We start from the raw sequence: 21,367 nt of genomic DNA, 5'->3' as shown, positions 1-21,367 counted from the left end.
ATGCTTAATTTGATAAAAACGACAAAAACTTTTCAATGTTGTTTTTTTATTACATGTGCCCGGTAGACTTCATGTGTCACTTAGCTTGTTGTTTGTTGACCAAATCGAAGAGGCTCAATGTGTAGGAAGTGGACTGAGAGTTAAGTAATGGGATGCAAACTTACGACATAAAGTTGGTGAAATGAGGAGTAGGTGACAAGCAGCAACGGATAGGCTGTTTTATCCGAATGGGGTTGGGGAGAAAACACATAGCATGTAGCTTTAATTAGCCTTCTCTAGGCTACTCCAGTAAAGACAGGCACCGTTATGTGGTGATAAATAACATTGTAGCTGCTACCAGTTAGCTAGTCTTGACTGTAGCTGAGTTGCCTTGGTTACTGTTCTCTCTCTCTCTCTCTCTCTCTCTCTCTCTCTCTCTCTCTCTCTCTCTCTGCTACCAGTTAGCTAGTCTTGACTGTAGCTGAGTTGTCTTGGTTACTGTTCTCTCTCTCTCTGCTACCAGTTAGCTAGTCTTGACTGTAGCTGAGTTGCCTTGGTTACTGTTCTCTCTCTCTCTCTGCTACCAGTTAGCTAGTCTTGACTGTAGCTGAGTTGCCTTGGTTACTGTTCTCTCTCTCTCTCTGCTACCAGTTAGCTAGTCTTGACTGTAGCAGAGTTGCCTTGGTTACTGTTCTCTCTCTCTCTGCTAGCAGTTAGCTAGTGTTGACTGTAGCAGAGTTGCCTTGGTTACTGCTCTCTCTCTCTCTCTCTCTCTCTCTGCTACCAGTTAGCTAGTCTTGACTGTAGCTGAGTTGCCTTGGTTACTGTTCTCTCTCTCTGCTACCAGTTAGCTAGTCTTGACTGTAGCAGAGTTGCCTTGGTTACTGTTCTCTCTCTCTCTGCTACCAGTTAGCTAGTCTTGACTGTAGCAGAGTTGCCTTGGTTACTGCTCTCTCTCTCTCTGCTACCAGTTAGCTAGTCTTGACTGTAGCTGAGTTGCCTTGGTTACTGTTCTCTCTCTCTGCTACCAGTTAGCTATTCTTGACTGTAGCAGAGTTGCCTTGGTTACTGTTCTCTCTCTCTCTGCTAGCAGTTAGCTAGTGTTGACTGTAGCAGAGTTGCCTTGGTTACTGCTCTCTCTCTCTCTCTCTCTCTCTGCTACCAGTTAGCTAGTCTTGACTGTAGCTGAGTTACCTTGGTTATCTCTCTCTCTCTCTCTCTCTCTCTCTCTCTCTCTCTCTCTCTCTCTCTCTCTCTCTCTCTCTCTGGGAGTTTTTTGTAGTTTGAGTGTTTGGTGCGGAGGACTCTGGCCTAACTAACTTTCTAGACTCTTTTCTTGATCTTTTTCTTACATTTTATTTTCTATGGTGGAGGGTTAATGCAATATTTGTTTTAGCGGTATCCACCGTTTTTTTTTCAGAGTTAGGGTGGAAGAAGACAGAGTAAGGTTTCTGGGGTTTGCAAGGTGTGGTATGCGCGATGGCTTCTCAGCCTAGCGCGGAGGAGACGCTGTCGATACGGCATGGATTCAGGTGTGTTCCTGAGAATGGAGTTAAGGTGGAGGAGGTTCTGCTCGCGGTCGGCGAACAGGTAGGAGCTGAATTTATACATTCTGCTTCTAGAATGAACAAAGCGGTGGTGGTGTTCATGAAAAGAGAAAATTTGGTTGGTAGGCTAATTGCTAGCGGAATATTTGTAAGGGATGTGTTGGTGCCAGTTTTACCTCTTTCTACCCCTTCGAGAAGAGTAGTTGTTGCAAATTTACCTCCGTTTATTACGGACGATCAAATCAGGAAAGAGCTGAGTCGTTTTGGTAAGTTTGCTAGCGGGTTTCGTGTACTGTCGGCAGGTTTTCAGGCAGCTGCTGTTAAGCACGTTGTTTCGTTCCGGAGGCAAGTGTTTATGTTTCTGAACAACAATGAGCAACAGCTAAATGTGCATTTTAAAGTGAGGCATGGGGAGGGGCTCTATGCAGGGTTTGCCAGCACAGACAGTCTACGGTGTTTTGAGTGTGGGGATTTGGGGCATAAGAGCTTTGCGTGCCCACATAAAGGCCGTAGACAAAGTGAGGGTACAAGCGCCGGTGGGGGAAATCGAGGTCAAAGTGCAGGGGAAATGAGATGCAGACAGCAGAGGCTGGGCCTAGTCATACCAGGGATGGTGGGGTAGCTGAGGCTGGGTCTAGTAAGGCAAGAGATGGTGGGGTAGAGGAGGCTGGGTCTAGTCAGACTAGAGATGGTGGTGTAGTGGAGGCTGGGTCTAGTCAGGCTAGGGATGGTGGTGTAGCGGAGGCTGGGTCTAGTCAGGCTAGAGATGGTGGGGTAGTGGAGGCTAAGCCTAGTCAGGCTAGAGATGGTGGGGTAGCTGAGGCTGGGCTTAGCTATGATATGGAGGATGGTGTAAATGATGCTGGGCCTAGTCATGCTATGGAGGGTGGTGTAGAGGATGCTAGGTCTAGTCAGGTTATGCTAGTGGATGAGGAGAGTATAGTGGGGAAGTGTAAGAGACTAGGGGGGAGGAGGAGGGTGCCAAGCGGAAAAGGAAAAAGGGTGTGGTTAAAGGCACAATGGAAATTTTGCCTGTTGCTGTGGGGGATGCCATGACCAGAGAGGAAGAGCAGGTGGTCAGGGTGGGAGATAGAGATGAGGAGGAAAGTGAGTCTGAGGAAGAGGATGAGGAGATATTTTTTTCAGACTCCTCTTCAATAGGCCCGGAGCTGACAGCAAGTCAAGCAGAGGGGTCTAAGTACACGTTGAGAGAACTGACAAGGTTCCTGAATGAGACCAAGGGGAAAAAAGTTAATCTTGAGGCTTTTTTCCCTGATTCAAGAAAGTTTGTACGATCAGTACAACATGCTGTGAAAAATGAGGGGCATGGTGTCCTCTCACCCAGGAAACGGTTTAGGTTGAGGAAGTGGGTCACAACAGTGCGTAAGGGTTTACCTTCGGACACTGTTTAGATGTATACTTTCTTTCTGACACTGGGGTTTTTGAGCTTTGTTATTGGTCTTTTTTCTCTGCTGGCTTTTCTCCCACTTCTTATGGAGACTCTACGGGTAGGCTCGCTCAATATAAATGGCGCCAGAGATGCGGGAAAGATGAGTGTGTTGGGTGAATATGTAAAACAAAAAAAGTACAGGTGTTGTTTCTGCAGGAGACACATAGTGATGTGTTGAATGAAGTCGATTGGGGGCTCTGGTGGAAAGGGGCAAGTGTGTTGAGCCATGGGACAAATCTTAGTGCAGGAGTGGCAGTCCTTTTTGCACCGGGTCTGTCTGTAAAAATGTGCTCCTCAAAGGAGGTGTGTAGGGGTAGGCTCCTTGTTGTTAAAGCAGAAATTAACAACATGGGTTTTGTCTTTATAAATGTGTATGCGCCTAACACAGGGAGAGAAAGAGGGGTTCTATTTGGGAGTCTTAGACAGGAACTCTCACAGGTAGCGCCTGAGGAGACACTGGTGGTCGGAGGGGACTGGAACTGCACAATGGATTTTACAAAAGACAGAAATGGGGAAGAGCCTCATTCAGTGTCAGTGGGAGTGTTAAGGGACATTATTAATCAGTTCGACTTAGTGGATGTTTGGAGAACTAAACATCCGAACACAAGACAGTACACATGGGTGAAGGTTTTTGGGGCTAGGGTGAGTGCAGCCCGACTTGATCGGTTTTATATGTCTAGGAATCGGAGCAATAGGCTGTTGGGCGCTACCATTCTCCCGGTGGGGTTTTCCGATCATCACATAACCATGGCTCGGCTGTCTATTTCACCAGGGCCCCGGCAGGCATCCTATTGGAAATTCAATGTAAAGCTCTTACAAGATGCCACTTTTTGCGCAGGTTTCCAGACCTTCTGGGAAAGGTGGAGGCAGCAAATAGAGGAGTATGAGTCTCTGAGCCAATGGTGGGATGTGGGGAAAGTCCAAATTCGGCTTTTCTGTCAACAATACACAGCTCTCTCATCCTCAGAGGCTAGGAGAGTATTGGGGGAACTAGAGCGGTGTATTAGTGAGATGGAGGTAGAGATGGTGGGGCAAGGCAATGTAGGCCTCCAGGCTAATTTAGCTGAATTACGCAGGGACCTGGGCAGTTTTTTCCAGGTTAAAGCAAAGGGAGCACTTGTAAGAGCTAGATTCTCCATGCTCAAGGAGATGGATGCTCCCAGCTCCTTCTTCTTTGGTTTGGAAAGACAGAGCAGTGAAGCCAAGGGTATGCATTGTCTACGGCTGTCTGATGGGCGGGTGACCTCTGTGGTGGGTGAGATGCGGGAGTGGACTGTGGAGTTTTATACTGAATTGTATAGGGCAGAAGAGTGTGATCCTTTGTGTGCTCAGGTCTTGTTCACAGAACTCCCTAAACTCTCTCTGGCACAGAGGGACGATTTGGACGTTCCTCTGTTGTCCCATGAACTGGCAGAGGCCGTAACCCAGATGTCCCCCGGTCGTGCACCGGGGGTCGATGGACTCCCAGTGGAGTTTTATAAAAAATTCTGGGGAATAATTGGACAGGACTTCTTTTGCGTGTTGCGTGAATGCGTCGGGGTAGGAGAGTTGCCGATGAGCTGCCGTCGGGCGGCTCTGACTCTCCTGCCCAAAAAAGGGGGACTTGTGTGAACTTAAGAACTGGAGGCCTGTGGCATTGCTCTGTGCGGACTACAAGATATTTGCCAAGGTCCTCTCTAACAGACTGAAGTCCCACTTGGACTCGATAGTACATAAGGACCAAACATATTGTGTACCGGGACGCTCAATCACGGACAACCTGTTCTTAATTAGGGACATGTTGGACTTGTCGAGAGGTTCTAATGTGAACTTTGGACTGGTCTCTTTAGATCAAGAGAAGGCTTTTGACAGAGTGGACCATGAATATCTGTTTAATGTGATGTCTGTGTTTGGGTTTGGGAGGAGTTTTTTGACCTGTGTGAAGCTGTTGTATGCTGGGGCATCATGTATGGTTAAGGTGGGAGGGGGGGCTCAGTAGGCCAGTCTGGGTGAGACGGGGCATTAGACAAGGATGCCCTCTATCTGGGCAGTTATACACATTAGCCATTGAGCCTTTTTTAGGCCTGCTACGCAGGAGACTGCAGGGAGTGTGCTGGACAGGTATGGGTGTGGTGACAGGCATAGCAGTGTCAGCATATTCAGATGATGTTTCTGTGATGGTCAGGGATGGTAAGGATATGCAGGCACTGGAGACCAGTCTGAAGGTGTACGAGGGAGCTTCATCAGCTAAGGTAAACTGGGGCAAGAGCAAAGCTCTGTTATGTGGGGCATGGGGGGATAGGGCTCCTCCTCTGCTTCCAGGGGTTTGCAGTGGGGTTGTGAAGGGCTTAAAGTGTTGGGGGTGTACCTGGGCTCGGAGAGGTGGGTCAGGAAGAACTGGGAGGGGCTGTCACAGGCAGTGGTGTCAAGACTGGCCAGGTGGAGGTGGCTCCTGTCCCAAGTGTCATATAGAGGGAGGGTGCTGATAATTAACAACCTGGTGGCATCTTCCCTGTGGCATAAACTGGCTGTCCTCAACCCCCCCGCCGGTCTGCTTGCAGACCTGCAACGCAAGCTGGTGGACTTCTTCTGGTCGGGCCATCACTGGCTGAGGGCGGCAGTGTTGTATATGACCGTCCACGAAGGAGGACAGGGCCTGGTGGAACTGGAGAGCAGGATGGCTGCTTTCCGGCTAAAGGCGGCACAGAGACTGCTGTACCATACTGATGTTGGCTGGAGGGAACCAGCATGCGCGCTGCTGAGGAGAGCTGGAGATTTAGGGTTGGACCGGCAGCTGTTCCTCATGAAGCTGGAGAGGCTGAGTACAGCAGGTCTCTCAGATTTTTACTCTGCGGTGCTGAGGGCCTGGCAGCTGCTAAGGCACACACGAGAAGGGGGTGTGGAGCCTGGGCTGTGGGTGTGGGAGGAGCCTATCTTCCACAACCCAGCCATCCCTTTGAGATTGGTCCAGTCGGCCACCCTGCAGAGGCAACTGATGGCAGGGGGTGTAAAAGGCTGGGTGACTTGAGACTCCTGGGAGAGGAGGGGTGGAAAAGCCCGGAAGTCTTGGCACAGCAAACAGGAATAACGTCTCTTAGGCTGCTGGAGAGATTCCTGGAGGAGGTCCAGGAGGCACTGTCTGAGCCGGTAAGGGGATGTTTGAGCAGCCAAAGGGAGAGGGGCCACCAATGTTTCCGCCACTGCAGGTGACGGCAGAGACTGGAGACTGGCAAGGGGGTCTGGAGGACTTGTTAGATTTTAACACTCCGAGCCTGGGGGAGTTTGAAGGGGTGGGAGGTAAAGCCCTCTACAACCTCTGTGTTAAGGTGAGGAACATTAGGAGCCTTACAGGAGTGAAGGCACATCAGTGGCAGGGGGTATGTGGGGTGGAGAGTATGGTGGGTTTTAGATGGAGGGGGCTCTACAAACCCCCAGTACCAAAGAGGTCAGGGGACCTCCAGTGGAGGGTTCTACATGGTGCCCTGGCCACTAACAGCTGGTTGGCACGGGTTGAACCGGGAGTCGGGCAGGAGTGTCCTTTCTGTAAAATGAAAGAAACTGTGATTCATGTGTTTTCTGTGTGCACCAGATTAATGCCATTAATGTCTCTGTTGGAATGTCTGTGTGAGAGGTTGGGGGTGGTCTTTACTGTTGGGGTGTTCATAATGGGATACAGGTATTCAAGTAAGGAGAAGGAAAAATGTGTTTTGTTGAATTTTCTGTTTGCTCAGGCAAAGTTAGCTATTTGGCTAACAAGGAGGAACAGGGTCAAAGGTGGGGGGATAACAGACCCTTTATTATTGTTTAATGGGATGGTCTCTGCGTGCCTTAGGGTTGAGTTTGAGTTCTATAAAATGATAAAAAGTGTGGAGATGTTTCAGGAGATATGGTGTGTTGGGGGGGCTGTCTGTATAGCTGGGGAAGATGTTTTGGATATACGGTTGTAGGAGTGGGTATTGTCTTGAGTATTGTGATGTTGGCTTGTATCATGTGGTTGCTGGAAAGGCGAGTATGGTACATGTATGCATTACAGGATGTATTTTTGGTTTTATTTTTAAGGGGGAGGTTGGGTGGTGAGTTTTAAATGAAATGAGAATGTTTCAGTAAAGAAAGACAAAAAGTCTCTCTCTCTCTCTCTCTCTCTCTGTCTCTCTGTCTCTCTCTGCTACCAGTTAGCTAGTGTTGACTGTAGCAGAGTTGCCTTGGTAACTGTTCTCTCTCTGCTACCAGTTAGCTAGTGTTGACTGTAGCAGAGTTGCCTTGGTTACTGTTCTCTCTCTGCTACCAGTTAGCTAGTGTTGACTGTAGCAGAGTTGCCTTGGTTACTGTTCTCTCTCTGCTACCAGTTAGCTAGTGTTGACTGTAGCAGAGTTGCCTTGGTTACTGTTCTCTCTCTGCTACCAGTTAGCTAGTGTTGACTGTAGCAGAGTTGCCTTGGTTACTGTTCTCTCTCTGCTACCAGTTAGCTAGTGTTGACTGTAGCAGAGTTGCCTTGGTTACTGTTCTCTCTCTGCTACCAGTTAGCTAGTGTTGACTGTAGCAGAGTTGCCTTGGTTACTGTTCTCTCTCTGCTACCAGTTAGCTAGTGTTGACTGTAGCAGAGTTGCCTTGGTTACTGTTCTCTCTCTGCTACCAGTTAGCTAGTGTTGTCTGTAGCAGAGTTGCCTTGGTTACTGTTCTCTCTCTGCTACCAGTTAGCTAGTGTTGACTGTAGCAGAGTTGCCTTGGTTACTGTTCTCTCTCTCTGCTACCAGTTAGCTAGTGTTGACTGTAGCAGAGTTGCCTTGGTTACTGTTCTCTCTCTGCTACCAGTTAGCTAGTGTTGACTGTAGATGAGTTGCCTTGGTTACTGTTCTCTCTCTCTCTCTGCTACCAGTTAGCTAGTCTTGACTGTAGCTGAGTTGCCTTGGTTACTGTTCTCTCTCTCTCTCTCAAATACCAGTTAGCTAGTCTTGACTGTAGCTGAGTTGCCTTGGTTACTGTTCTCTCTCTCTGCTACCAGTTAGCTAGTCTTGACTGTAGCAGAGTTGCCTTGGTTACTGTTCTCTCTCTCTCTGCTACCAGTTAGCTAGTCTTGACTGTAGCTGAGTTGCCTTGGTTACTGTTCTCTCTCTCTGCTACCAGTTAGCTAGTCTTGACTGTATCAGAGTTGCCTTGGTTACTGCTCTCTCTCTCTCTCTCTGCTACCAGTTAGCTAGTCTTGACTAGCTGAGTTGCCTTGGTTACTGTTCTCTCTCTCTGCTACCAGTTAGCTAGTCTTGACTGTAGCTGAGTTGCCTTGGTTACTGTTCTCTCTCTCTGCTACCAGTTAGCTAGTCTTGACTGTAGCAGAGTTGCCTTGGTTACTGTTCTCTCTCTCTCTCTGCTACCAGTTAGCTAGTCTTGACTGTAGCTGTTACCTTGGTTACTGCGCTCTCTCTCTCTCTCTCTCTCTCTCTCTCTCTCTCTCTCTCTCTCTCTCTCTCTCTCTCTCTCTCTCTTGACTGTAGCTGAGTTGCCTTGGTTACTGTTCTCTCTCTCTGCTACCAGTTAGCTAGTCTTGACTGTAGCTGAGTTGCCTTGGTTACTGTTCTCTCTCTCTCTCTGCTACCAGTTAGCTAGTCTTGACTGTAGCTGAGTTGCCTTGGTTACTGTTCTCTCTCTCTCTCTGCTACCAGTTAGCTAGTCTTGACTGTAGCTGAGTTGCCTTGGTTACTGTTCTCTCTCTCTCTCTGCTACCAGTTAGCTAGTCTTGACTGTAGCAGAGTTGCCTTGGTTACTGTTCTCTCTCTCTCTCTGCTACCAGTTAGCTAGTCTTGACTGTAGCAGAGTTGCCTTGGTTACTGTTCTCTCTCTCTCTCTGCTACCAGTTAGCTAGTCTTGACTGTAGCTGAGTTACCTTGGTTACTGCTCTCTCTCTCGCTCTCTCTCTCTCTGCTACCAGTTAGCTAGTCTTGACTGTAGCTGACAGAACAGAGTAGACCCATTCTCTACCACTAGGTTACACCATACAGAACAGAGTAGATCCATTCTCTACCACTAGGACTAGGTTACACCAGACAGAACAGAGTAGACCCATTCTCTACCACTAGGTTACACCAGACAGAACAGAGTAGACCCAGTCCCAAATGGCAGTTTACCTCCCAGCCGTAAGGCCCGTCCCAAATGGCAGATTACCGCCCAGCCCTAAGGCCTAGGGCCCGTCCCAAATGGCACTAATCCCTATATAATCCTCAACTCTGGATCTCCAAGCCAGTTCTACTGCTTTAGTTCATTGTTCCCCTCTGAGTCACTGACTTAGACCTGGTACACCAGGTGGGTGTAAATAATGATCAGGTACAACAGAAAACCGTCAGGCTCCGGACCTCGTAGGGTCAGAGTTGAATACCCGTGCCCTATATAGTGCACTATTTTTGGACCAGGACCCATAGCCATTTGGGACGTAGCCTAGGCCTATATTACAGAGAGATAACGCCAGTTAAGGCCACACGGTGATCTCTCCACTCAAGTCTAATGTAGGGTGAGACCATATCATTTGAATATTTGGAAGATGATCGTCCTATACTTTCAAATAGCTTTTTATTAGCCTCGTTTGTTTCTCGACAATTACGTTGAACCGATCTAGCCTAGTTACAATGAAATGCTGCTGTCCGGGGGGATTCCTCACCAGACTATAACAACACAGACCAGGGTTGGGATATAATCCTTACAGGGTCCTTTTGGAGGAAGGATTGTTGACATTATTGAGAAATGATTCAAGTTGGATTATTTGACATTTTTGGCCTTAACGCAGGTCTATTTTAAAGATGGACCCACGGCCGTCCCACCACCGTTGTTAATTCTTTTTCGTTGCCGAGCTGAGGAGCAGTATGGTAAAAAATAAATTGCTGTACGTATTGTGCTCTTCTATCGCACGTGATGTCCGAGAGGAGAAAACTGGTCGTTTTGTGTCGTTGTAATGTCACAAATAGATGTGGCTGTTTTCACCATTAAGGATTTCAGCTGTAAACGTTCAATGCAGATGTTTTTTTTGTACTTTTTTTTATTTTTTAATATCAAATTATTTCTGGGTAATAATTAAGTACCTTACTGTGATTTGGTTTCAATTTCAAATGGTCAAAAATAAACCAAAAATTGTTTCTCAGCAATTTCTCAAGCAAGAATTTAGCTAGGACTGTCTGGGAGTGGTCTGAGTGGGGAGACTAGCTGTTATTGGTCGAGGTTTGGAACACTCTCTTTCCTAGCCACTGTGCTTCTACACCTGCAGTACTTCCTGTTTGGGGTTTTAGGCTGGGTTTCTGTACAGCACTTTGTGACATCAGCTGATGTAAGAAGAAGGGCTTTATAAATACATTTGATTGATTGATTTCTTAGAGGCCAAATCTCCATCCCACCATTAAAGGCAGAAATTTCAGCCGGTCTTTTCAAAAGCTCTTAGACTAAATGGACCTTTTTAAGACTCTGAAATGTTTAATCTGTAACTGCTACAAAGTAAAGATTGCTGTTGTGTGAAGCTTTACTGCTTTCTCTTTGAATGAGTATTTTGATTTCAATAACAATTTCCTGCACATTTAATTTATGAAAATTTTAAAATATAAATATGAATATATTTGGGGGGGGGGGATTTCTCTAATCTTTTAATATGTTGTTAAACATAATCTACTCTACGGACATATCAAGATCTCTGCTGTTATCAACAGAGTGAATGTTAAAATGGATACCAGAAGGGTCTCCCCAGAGTGGGATCTCTGCTGTTATCAACAGAGTGAATGTTAAAATGGATACCAGAAGAGTCTCCCCAGAGTGGGATTTCTGCTGTTATCAACAGAGTGAATGTTAAAATGGACACCAGAAGGGTCTCCCCAGAGTGGGATCTCTGCTGTTATCAACATAGTGAATGTGAAGAGTCTCCCCAGAGTGGGATCTCTGCTGTTATCAACAGAGTGAATGTTAAAATGGATACCAGAAGGGTCTCCCCAGAGTGGGATCTCTGCTGTTATCAACAGAGTGAATGTTAAAATGGATAACAGAAGGGTCTCCCCCTGCTGGTGATTTGCAGATATAGCTGTGTTCTTCACAAGCACATGGAGTAGCCAGCCAAATAGAAAAAGAGGCCAGCCAGGTTCCCCCCAGGGTAAGACATTTTTGCACAACAAGCTCTATTTTGGTGGCCTCTAATACATTCTAATGCTCTCTCTCTATAGCCTCGTTAGGCTAGGTCTATAGCCTCGCTAGGCTAGGTCGCTAGGCTAGGTCTATAGCATCGCTAGGCTAGGTCTATAGCATTGCTAGGCTAGGTCTATAGCATTGCTAGGCTAGGTCTATAGCATTGCTAGGCTAGGTCTATAGCATCACTAGGCTAGGTCTATAGCATCGCTAGGCTAGGTCTATAGCATCGCTAGGCTAGGTCTATAGCATCGCTAGGGTAGGTCTATAGCATCGCTAGGGTAGGTCTATAGCCTCGCTAGGGTAGTCCTATAGCCTCGCTAGGGTAGTCCTATAGCCTCGCTAGGGTAGTCCTATAGCCTCGCTAGGGTAGTCCTATAGCCTCGCTAGGCTAGGTCTATAGCCTCGCTAGGCTAGTCCTATAGCCTCGCTAGGCTAGTCCTATAGCCTCGCTAGGCTAGGTCTATAGCCTCGCTAGGCTAGGTCTATAGCCTCGCTAGGGTAGTCCTATTGCCTCGCTAGGGTAGGTCTATAGCCTCGCTAGGTCTATAGCCTCGCTAGGCTAGGTCTATAGCCTCGCTAGGGTAGTCCTATAGCCTCGCTAGGCTAGTCCTATAGCCTCGCTAGGCTAGGTCTATAGCCTCGCTAGGCTAGGTCTATAGCCTCGCTAGGGTAGTCCTATTGCCTCGCTAGGGTTGGTCTATAGCCTCGCTAGGTCTATAGCCTCGCTAGGCTAGGTCTATAGCCTCGCTAGGGTAGTCCTATAGCCTCGCTAGGGTAGTCCTATAGCCTCGCTAGGGTAGTCCTATAGCCTCGCTAGGGTAGTCCTATTTCCTCGCTAGGGTAGGTCTATAGCCTCGCTAGGGTAGTCCTATGTCCTCGCTAGGGTAGTCCTATGGCCTCGCTAGGGTAGTCCTATGGCCTCGCTAGGGTAGTCCTATAGCCTCGCTAGGCTAGGTCTATAGCCTCGCTAGGGTAGTCAAATCAAAATCAAATCAAATTTATTTTTATATAGCCCTTCGTACATCAGCTGATATTCTCAAAGTGCTGTACAGAAACCCAGCCTAAAACCCCAAACAGCAAGCAAAGCATGTGAAAGAAGCACGGTGGCTAGGAAAAACTCCCTAGGAAAAACTCCCTAGAAAGGCCAAAAACCTAGGAAGAAACCTAGAGAGGAACCAGGCTATGAGGGGTGGCCAGTCCTCTTCTGGCTGTGCAGGGTGGATATTATAACAGAACATGGTCAAAATGTTAAAATGTTAAAATGTTCATAAATGACCAGCATGGTCAAATAATAATAATCATAGTAGTTGTCGAGGGTGCAACAAGCACGTCCGGTGAACAGGTCAGGGTTCCATAGCCGCAGACAGAACAGTTGAAACTGGAGCAGCAGCACGGCCAGGTGGACTGGGGACAGCAAGGAGTCATCATACCAGGTAGTCCTGAGGCATGGTCCTAGGGCTCAGGTCCTCCGAGAGAAAGACAGAAAGAGAGAAAGAGAGAATTAGAGAGAGCATATTTAAATACACACAGGACACCGGATAAGACAAGAGAAATACTCCAGATGTAACAGACTGACCCTAGCCCCCCGACACATAAACTACTGCAGCATAAATACTGGAGGCTGAGACAGGAGGGATCAGAAGACACTATTGCCTCGCTAGGGTAGGTCTATAGCCTCGCTAGGGTAGGTCTATAGCCTCGCTAGGGTAGGTCTATAGCCTCGCTAGGGTAGTCCTATGGCCTCGCTAGGGTTGTCCTATAGCCTCGCTAGGGTAGTCCTATAGCATCGCTAGGCTCGGTCTATACCCTCGCTAGGGTAGGTCTATAGCCTCGCTAGGGTAGGTCTATAGCCTCGCTAGGGTAGGTCTATAGCCTCGCTAGGGTAGTCCTATACCCTCTCTAGGGTATGTCTATAGCCTCGCTAGGGTAGGTCTATAGCCTCGCTAGGGTAGGTCTATAGCCTCGCTAGGGTAGGTCTATAGCCTCGCTAGGGTAGTCCTATACCCTCTCTAGGGTATGTCTATAGCCTCGCTAGGGTAGGTCTATAGCCTCGCTAGGGTAGTCCTTTAGCCTCGCTAGGGTAGGTCTATAGCCTCGCTAGGGTAGTCCTATAGCCTCGCTAGGGTAGTCCTATAGCCTCGCTTGGGTAGTCCTATAGCCTCGCTAGGGTAGTCCTATAGCCTCGCTAGGGTAGGTCTATAGCCTCGCTAGGGTAGTCCTATGGCCTCGCTAGGGTAGTCCTATGGCCTCGCTAGGGTAGTCCTATAGCCTCGCTAGGGTAGTCCTATAGCCTCGCTAGGCTAGGTCTATAGCCTCGCTAGGCTAGGTCTATAGCCTCGCTAGGGTTGTCCTATAGCCTCGCTAGGGTAGTCCTATAGCCTCGCTAGGGTAGTCCTATAGCCTCGCTAGGCTAGGTCTATAGCCTCGCTAGGCTAGGTCTATAGCCTCGCTAGGCTAGGTCTATAGCCTCGCTAGGGTAGGTCTATAGCTTCGCTAGGCTAGGTCTATACCCTCGCTAGGCTAGGTCTATAGCCTCGCTAGGCTAGGTCTATAGCCTCGCTAGGGTAGGTCTATAGCCTCGCTAGGGTAGTCCTATAGCCTCGCTAGGGTAGTCCTATAGCCTCGCTAGGGTAGTCCTATAGCCTCGCTAGGGTAGTCCTATATCCTCGCTAGGGTAGTCCTATATCCTCGCTAGGGTAGGTCTATGGCCTCGCTATGGTAGGTCTATGGCCTCGCTAGGGTAGGTCTATGGCCTCGCTAGGGTAGTCCTATGGCCTCGCTAGGGTAGTCCTATGGCCTCGCTAGGGTAGTGATATGGCCTCGCTAGGGTTGTCCTATGGCCTCGCTAGGGTAGTCCTATAGCCTCGCTAGGGTAGTCCTATAGCCTCGCTAGGGTAGTCCTATAGCCTCGCTAGGCTAGGTCTATAGCCTCGCTAGGCTAGGTCTATAGCCTCGCTAGGGTAGGTCTATAGCCTCGCTAGGGTAGTCCTATAGCCTCGCTAGGGTAGTCCTATATCCTCGCTAGGGTAGTCCTATAGCCTCGCTAGGGTAGTCCTATAGCCTCGCTAGGGTAGGTCTATAGCCTCGCTAGGGTAGTCCTATGGCCTCGCTAGGGTAGTCCTATGGCCTCGCTAGGCTAGGGCTAATAGCCCCTCTGGGTTAGGCTAATAGCCCCTCTGGGGTAGGCTAATAGCCTCTCTGGGGTATGCTCGGTTAGGTCTATGGCTCATTCTTAGTTGATTTTGGATGTGTTTGCTGTATTAACCCTGGGGACATCACACAGTATGAAGATCAGAAGAATATCTCAGTCACGTTAGAAAGTAGAGGTTAACTGAAGGTCGTTTCCTGCTGAAACAGAGAGTTCTGGTAAACCTTAAGTGTGACCAGTGACACTTCTGTTCCTCTTTGGCCACCATGTGGACTGTGTTTACTAGGTTGCTGGTCACTGTGTGTTGTGCCCTCAGCATCATTCACTGTCCGCAGTTCAGGGTAAAAGTCAAACAAATGATTTATGAACAATACTTGTCTGTTATGTAAAGCAGTGTGAGTGGAAACTGTGAGTGTAATCAGATTACCTACCGCAGGTGTTGTTCTATGGCTCTGAATGCCCATAAAGGAGTAGTCAGTTATAGATACTGAACCAAATAGGCTTTCTTTATGGCCTTTACTGTGTGGGGTTGCAGCAGGTGGTAGGCTTTCCCTGGTAGAGGTCATTGAGTTTGTGTGGCTTATAGGGATGTGTCAACGTTTAAACTGATTAAAAAAAAAACGTTTTTCCATTTAAAATGCTAATAAAAATGTCCATGTAAATTCACAATGCAGCTGTGCTGCGGCCAGTAATGGTTTAGGTCTCACGGTGCCTTTTTACATGGGGAAGCGTTGCACCTGTACTTCCATTACTGTACCTCAACTCCACCTCTCCAAGTCTGCATTTCCTTCTCATTTAACTTCTCAAAGTATTGTCATACAGGACTGATTTCCTCGACGCCTTGCATGTCGACTCCCATTTCTGATTTGTCAACATTTTGATTCCGAAAGGAATTGACTCCGAAGATTCAATATTTTTTTGGGGAACGGAGCGTTTTCCATAGTGAGGTGAGGGGCACAGTACTGGCAGGTACGTTACAGCCTTATTAAGTAAATATATCAAAGTTCTCAGCAATCTACTCACAAGTACCTCATTATTACAAAGCGAAAACCAGGTTTTTAGAAATGTTTTCAAATGTATTAAAAATAAACTGATAACCTTTTGACTGGTACTGTATGTAAATAAAAAGGTTTCTTTATTCTTACTGTTTTATACATTGGAAAATAATAGTGAAGACATCAAAACTATGAAATATCACATATGGAATCATGTAGTAACCAAAGTGTTAAACAAATCAAAATATATTTTCTATTTGAGATTCTTCAAAGTAGCCACCCTTTGCCTTGATGACAACTTTGCACACTCTTGGCATTCTCTCAACCAGCTTCATGAAGTAGTCACCTGGAATGCATTTCAATTAACAGGTGTATCTTCTTAAAAGTGAATTTGTGGAATTTGTTTCCTCCTTATTGCGTTTGAGACAATCAGTTGTGTTGTGACAAGGTAGAGGTGGTATACAGAAGATAGCCCTCTTTGGTAAAAGACCAAGTCCATATTATGGCAAGAACAGCTCAAATAAGCAAAGAGAAACGACAGTCCATTTTTAAATGTTTTATTTTGCCTTCATGTAACCAGGCAGGCTAGTTGAGAACAAGTTCTCATTTACGACTGCGACCTGGCCAAGATAAAGCAAAGCAGTGCGACACAAACAACAGAATTACACATGGAATAAACAAAAGTACAGTCAATAACACAATAATAGAAAAGTCTATATACAGTGTGTGCAAATGTAGTAAGATTAAGATTAGGGCAATAAATGGGCCATGGTGGCAAAATAATTACAATTTAGCAATTAAACACTGGAGTGATAGATGTGCAGAAGATGAATGATGTGCAAGTAGTGATACAGGGGTGCAAAGGAGCAAAATAAATAAATAACAATATGGGGATGAGGTAGTTGGGTGGGCAATTTACAGATTGGCTATGTACAGGTGCAATGATCAGTAAGCTTTAAGACATGACGGTCAGTCAATCTGGAAAATGTCAAGAACTTTGAAAGTTTCTTCAACTGCAGTCGCAAAAACTGTCTTTCATGATGACCACCACAGGAAAGGAAGACCCAGAGTTACCTCTGCTGCAGAGGATACGTTCATTACAGTTACCAGCCTCATGAGGACCGCCACAGGAATGTAAGACCCAGAGTTATCTCTGCTGCAGAGGATACGTTCATTACAGTTACCAGCCTCATGAGGACCGCCACAGGAATGTAAGACCCAGAGTTATCTCTGCTGCAGAGGATACGTTCATTACAGTTACCAGCCTCATGAGGACCGCCACAGGAAAGGAAGACCCAGAGTTACCTCTGCTGCAGAGGATACGTTCATTAGAGTTACCAGCCTCAGAAATTACAGCCCAAATAAATGCTTCACAAGTAACAGACACATCTCAACATCAACTGTTCAGAGGAGACTGCGTGAATCAGGCCTACATGGTTGAATTGCTGCAAAGAAACCACGACTAAAGGACACCAATAAGAAGAGTAGTTTGGGCAAGAAACACGAGCAATGGACATTAGACCGGTGGACATCTGTCCTTTTGGTCTGATGAGTCCAAATTTGACGTTGTTGGTTCCCACCGCCATGTCTTTGTGAGACGCAGAGTAGGTGAACGGATGATCTCCACATGTGTGGTTCCCTCCGTGAAGCATGGAGGAGGAGGTGTGATGGTGTGGGGGTGCTTTGCTGGTGACACTGTCCGTGATTTATTTAGAATTCAAGGCCCGCTTAACCAGCATGGCTACCACAGCATTCTGCAGCGATACGCCATCCCATCTGGTTTGCGCTTAGTGGGACTATCATTTGTTTTTCTCCCCAACAGGACAATGAACCAACACACCTCCAGGCTGTGTAAGGGCTATTTGACCAAGAAGGAGAGTGATGGAGTGCTGCTTCAGATGACCTGGCCTCCACAATCACCCAACCTCAACCCAATTGAGATGGCTTGGGATGAGTCGGACCGCAGAGTGAAGGAAAAACAGCCAACAGCTCAGCATATGTGCGAACTCCTTCAAGACTGTTGGAAAAGCATTCCTCATGAATCTGGTTGAGAAAATGCCAAGAGTGTGCAAAGCTGTCATCAAGGCAAAGGGTGGCTACTTTGAAGAATTTGTTTCACACTTTTTTGCTTACTACATGATTCCATATGTGTTATTTCATAGTTTTGGTGTCTTCACTATTATTCTACAATGTAGAAAATAGTAAAAATAAAGAAAAACCCTGGAATGAGTAGGTGTCTCCAAACCTTTGACTGGTACTATAAGTATTCAGACCCTTGGCTATGAAACTCGAAGTTGAACTCAGGTGCATCCTGTTTCCCATTGATTATCCTTGAGATGTTTCTACAACTTGATTGGAGTCCACCTGTGGTATATTGAATTGATTGAACATGATTTGGAAAGGCACACACCGGTCTATATAAGGTCCCACAGTTGACAGTGCATGTCAGAGCAAAAACCAAGCCATGAGGTCAAAGAAATTATCCGAAGAGCTCAGAGAAAGGATTGTGTCGAGGCACAGATCTGGGGAAGGGTACCCAAAAAATGTATTCGGCATTGACGGTCCCCAAGAACACAGTGGCCTCCGTCATTCTTAAATAGAAGTTTAGAACTACTCTTCCTAGAGCTGGGTACCCAGCCAAACTGAGCAATCGGGGGAGAAAGGCCTTGGTCAGGGAGGTGACCAAGAACCCGACGGTCACTCTGACAGAGCTCCAGAGTTCCTCTGTGGAGATGGTTGTCCTTCTGGAAGGTTCTCTCATCTCTGCAGCACTCCACCAATCAGGCCTTTATGGTAGGGCGGCCAGACAGAAGCCACTCCTCAGTAAAAAGCACATGACAGCCCGCTTGGAGTTTGCTAAAAGGCACCTAAAGAACTCTCAGAACATGAGAAACAAGATTCTCTGGCCTGATGAAACCAAGATGAATGCCAAGTGTCACATCTGGAGGAAACCTGGTGCCATCTCTACGCTGAAGCACGGTGGTGGCAGCGTCAAGCTTTGGGGATGTTTTTCACCAGCAGGTACTGGTAAAGGTGCTTCAACAAAGTACTGTGTGAAGGGTTTGAATACTGTAAAATGTGATACTTCAGTTTTTTTATTTTCATAAATTAGCAAACAAAAAAAACAACTTTTTTTGCTTTGCTTTCTGGGGTATTGTGTGTAGATTGATTAAAAACAAAACATTTTCTTCATCAATTTTAGAATAAGGATGTAATGTAACAATGTGGAACAAGTCAAGGGGTCTGAATACTTTCCGAATGTGCTGTAGGCAGGTCAGAACCGGGCACAAGGCCTTTCTATCAGCATTCAAAAGCTGTATCTCGCAACTTCCCGAGAAACAGGGCCTATCATCAATGAATATGCTAAGATATTGAGATGAGGTGAGATGATTCACTTTTCACACTGTCACAAACAGTTTCTGGCCATGTACACGGATTTGCTTCACACTGTTCATGGTAACCAGGGCACCAAAACAGGGGAGAAGTCGAGCCTCGTACTTCAAAACGCTCTTAGTTGTTGTGGAAATTGACCCACTATGCTGTTTACTATCTGTGTCTATTTCATATGGCTGAGTCTTTGTTTAAATTATACAACTTCCCCTTGCCTCTACAGCCAACCGTCTCGTTAACCTACGACACGGAAAATAAGGTTTTGTAATAACTTTTTTTTAATTGTGTTTTTTTTGGGGGGGTAGGAATTTTTTCTCAGCGTTAAGGTTTGCAATTTGGTTTAAAAGTTTGACCGTTCATAGCCCTATTTGCTCCATCCTGCAGTATGTCTAGACTGACTACTCCTTTTCACTTCCTGGTTCTGCTGTGGAGGTTCTGCGTTTTGTCCAGTAGGGGGAGTCGTAGGTTCACAAACTGGACAGATCTTCTTTCAACCCTGTTATTTTGTTCCCAGTTCACACAACCAACCCTCAGCTTGGTGTTTGTTTAGCCATCAGATGGCGTTACGACTCTCTGTTAGAAGGATCATGTGGGCTTCCCTGTGGCTCAGTTGGTAGAGCATTGTGTGTGCAACGCCAGGGTTGTGGGTTCGATTCCCACGGGGGGCCAGTACAAAAAAAAGAAAAGCATGAAATTAAATGTATGAAATGTATGCATTCACTACTGTAAGTCGCTCTGGATAAGAGTGTCTGCTAAATGACTAAAATGTAAAAATGTAATATTGACCCATTACTTCTGCAGCCCACTGACTTTAAAACACTGACTTTAGGCTTTGTGTGCAAGGTAGTGCACTGGCTATCAGAGTCCTCCCTCCACTATGTCCCACAGCAGCCCAGCCCACACTGTTGGTTAGGTGATATCTCAGCCCAGTCTACACTGTTGGTTAGGTGATATGTCAGCCCAGTCTACACTGTTGGATAGGTGATATCACAGCCCAGGCCAGCCTTCACTGTTGGTTAGGTGATACTGTTGGTTAGGTGATATCTCAGCCCAGCCCAGCCTACACTGTTGGTTAGGTGATATCTCAGCCCAGCCTGCACTGTTGGTTAGGTGATATCTCAGCCCAGCCCAGCCTACACTGTTGGTTAGGTGATATTTCAGCCCAGCCCAGCCTACACTGTTGGTTAGGTGATATCTCAGCCCAGCCTACACTGTTGGTTAGGTGATATCTCAGCCCAGCCTACACTGTTGGTTAGGTGATATCTCAGCCCAGCCTACACTGTTGGTTAGGTGATATCTCAGCCCAGCCCAGCCTACACTGTTGGTTTGGTGATATCTCAGCCCAGCCCAGCCTACACTGTTGGTTAGGTGATATCTCAGCCCAGCCCAGCCTACACTGTTGGTTAGGTGATATCTCAGCCCAGCCCAGCCTACACTGTTGGTTAGGTGACATTTCATGTTGCCCCTTTTTGTTATTTTGAAGTGTGTGTCCCAAATTGCACCCTATTCCCTACGTAGCGCACTACTTCTGACCAGCGCCCTGTGACTATATAGGGAATAGGGTGCGATTTGGGATGTGCAGCCTATGTCTCTGTGGTATAATGCATGGAGATGTGACTGGTATCTGAACATTCTGTCTCCCCTTGTTACCGTGACTACATTCATCATGTTTCAGATCTAACTCCACTGTTCCCTGACCTTCTGTTTCAGATCTAACCCCACTGTTCCCTGACCTTCTGTTTCAGATCTAACTCCACTGTTCCCCGACCTTCTGTTTCAGATCTAACCCCACTGTTCCCTGACCTTGTGTATGTTTCAGATCTAACTCCTCTGTTCCCTGACCTTGTGTATGTTTCAGATCTAACCCCACTGTTCCCTGACCTTGTGTATGTTTCAGATCTAACCCCACTGTTCCCTGACCTTGTGTATGTTTCAGATCTAACCCCACTGTTCCCTGACCTTGTGTTTCAGATCTAACCCCACTGTTCCCTGACCTTCTCTGTTTCAGATCTAACCCCACTGTTCCCTGGCCTTCTGTATGTTTCAGATCTAACTCCACTGTTCCCTGACCTTCTCTATGTTTCAGATCTAACCCCACTGTTCCCTGGCCTTCTGTATGTTTCAGATCTATCTCCACTGTTCCCTGACCTTCTGTTTCAGATCTAACCCCACTGTTCCCTGACCTTCTGTTTCAGATCTAACTCCCCTGTTCCCTGACCTTGTGTATGTTTCAGATCTAACTCCCCTGTTCCCTGACCTTCTGTATGTTTCAGATCTAACTCCACTGTTCCCTGACCTTGTGTATGTTTCAGATCTGTGTACGATGACCAGCCTAATGCCCACAAGAGGTTTATGGAGAAGCTCGAGGTCAGGATCCGTAACCATGACAGAGAGATCGAGAAGATGTGTAACTTCCACCACCAGGGGTTTGTGGATGCCATCACTGAGCTGCTCAAAGTCCGTGCTGATGCAGAGAAACTGATGGTGAGGAAGAAGGAGACCCAGAGCTAAAGAAATGGAAACTATGGATCTATCTAGTCTAGCTCTATGTTCAACCAGGAATAGTAGTGGATCTATCTAGTGTAGCTCTATGTTCAACCAGGAATAGTAGTGGATCAGTCTAGTCTAGCTCTATGTTCAACCAGGGATAGTAGTGGATCTATCTAGTCTAGCTCTATGTTCAACCAGGGATAGTAGTGGATCAATCTAGTCTACCTCTATGTTCAACCAG

General features: G+C 46.8%; 1 protein-coding gene across 6 annotated transcripts in view; it reads left to right on the top strand.

The window, feature by feature from the left end:
• LOC106563898 (exocyst complex component 6) overlaps window positions 1-21,367 on the top strand; it is a 205,734-nt gene that overhangs the window by 13,722 nt on the left and 170,645 nt on the right. For all 6 annotated transcript variants that reach the window (XM_045714203.1, XM_045714202.1, XM_045714200.1 and 3 more), the window contains exon 2: window positions 20,949-21,120. In XM_045714203.1, coding sequence (XP_045570159.1) covers window positions 20,949-21,120 — 172 coding nt within the window. The remainder of the gene's footprint in view (window positions 1-20,948; window positions 21,121-21,367) is intronic.

This window comes from Salmo salar, unplaced genomic scaffold (genome assembly GCF_905237065.1).
Source record: "Salmo salar unplaced genomic scaffold, Ssal_v3.1, whole genome shotgun sequence".
Taxonomy (NCBI): Eukaryota; Metazoa; Chordata; class Actinopteri; order Salmoniformes; family Salmonidae; genus Salmo; species Salmo salar.
Note: the sequence above shows the minus strand (reverse complement) of the source record. Positions and strands in the feature narration are given on the sequence as shown.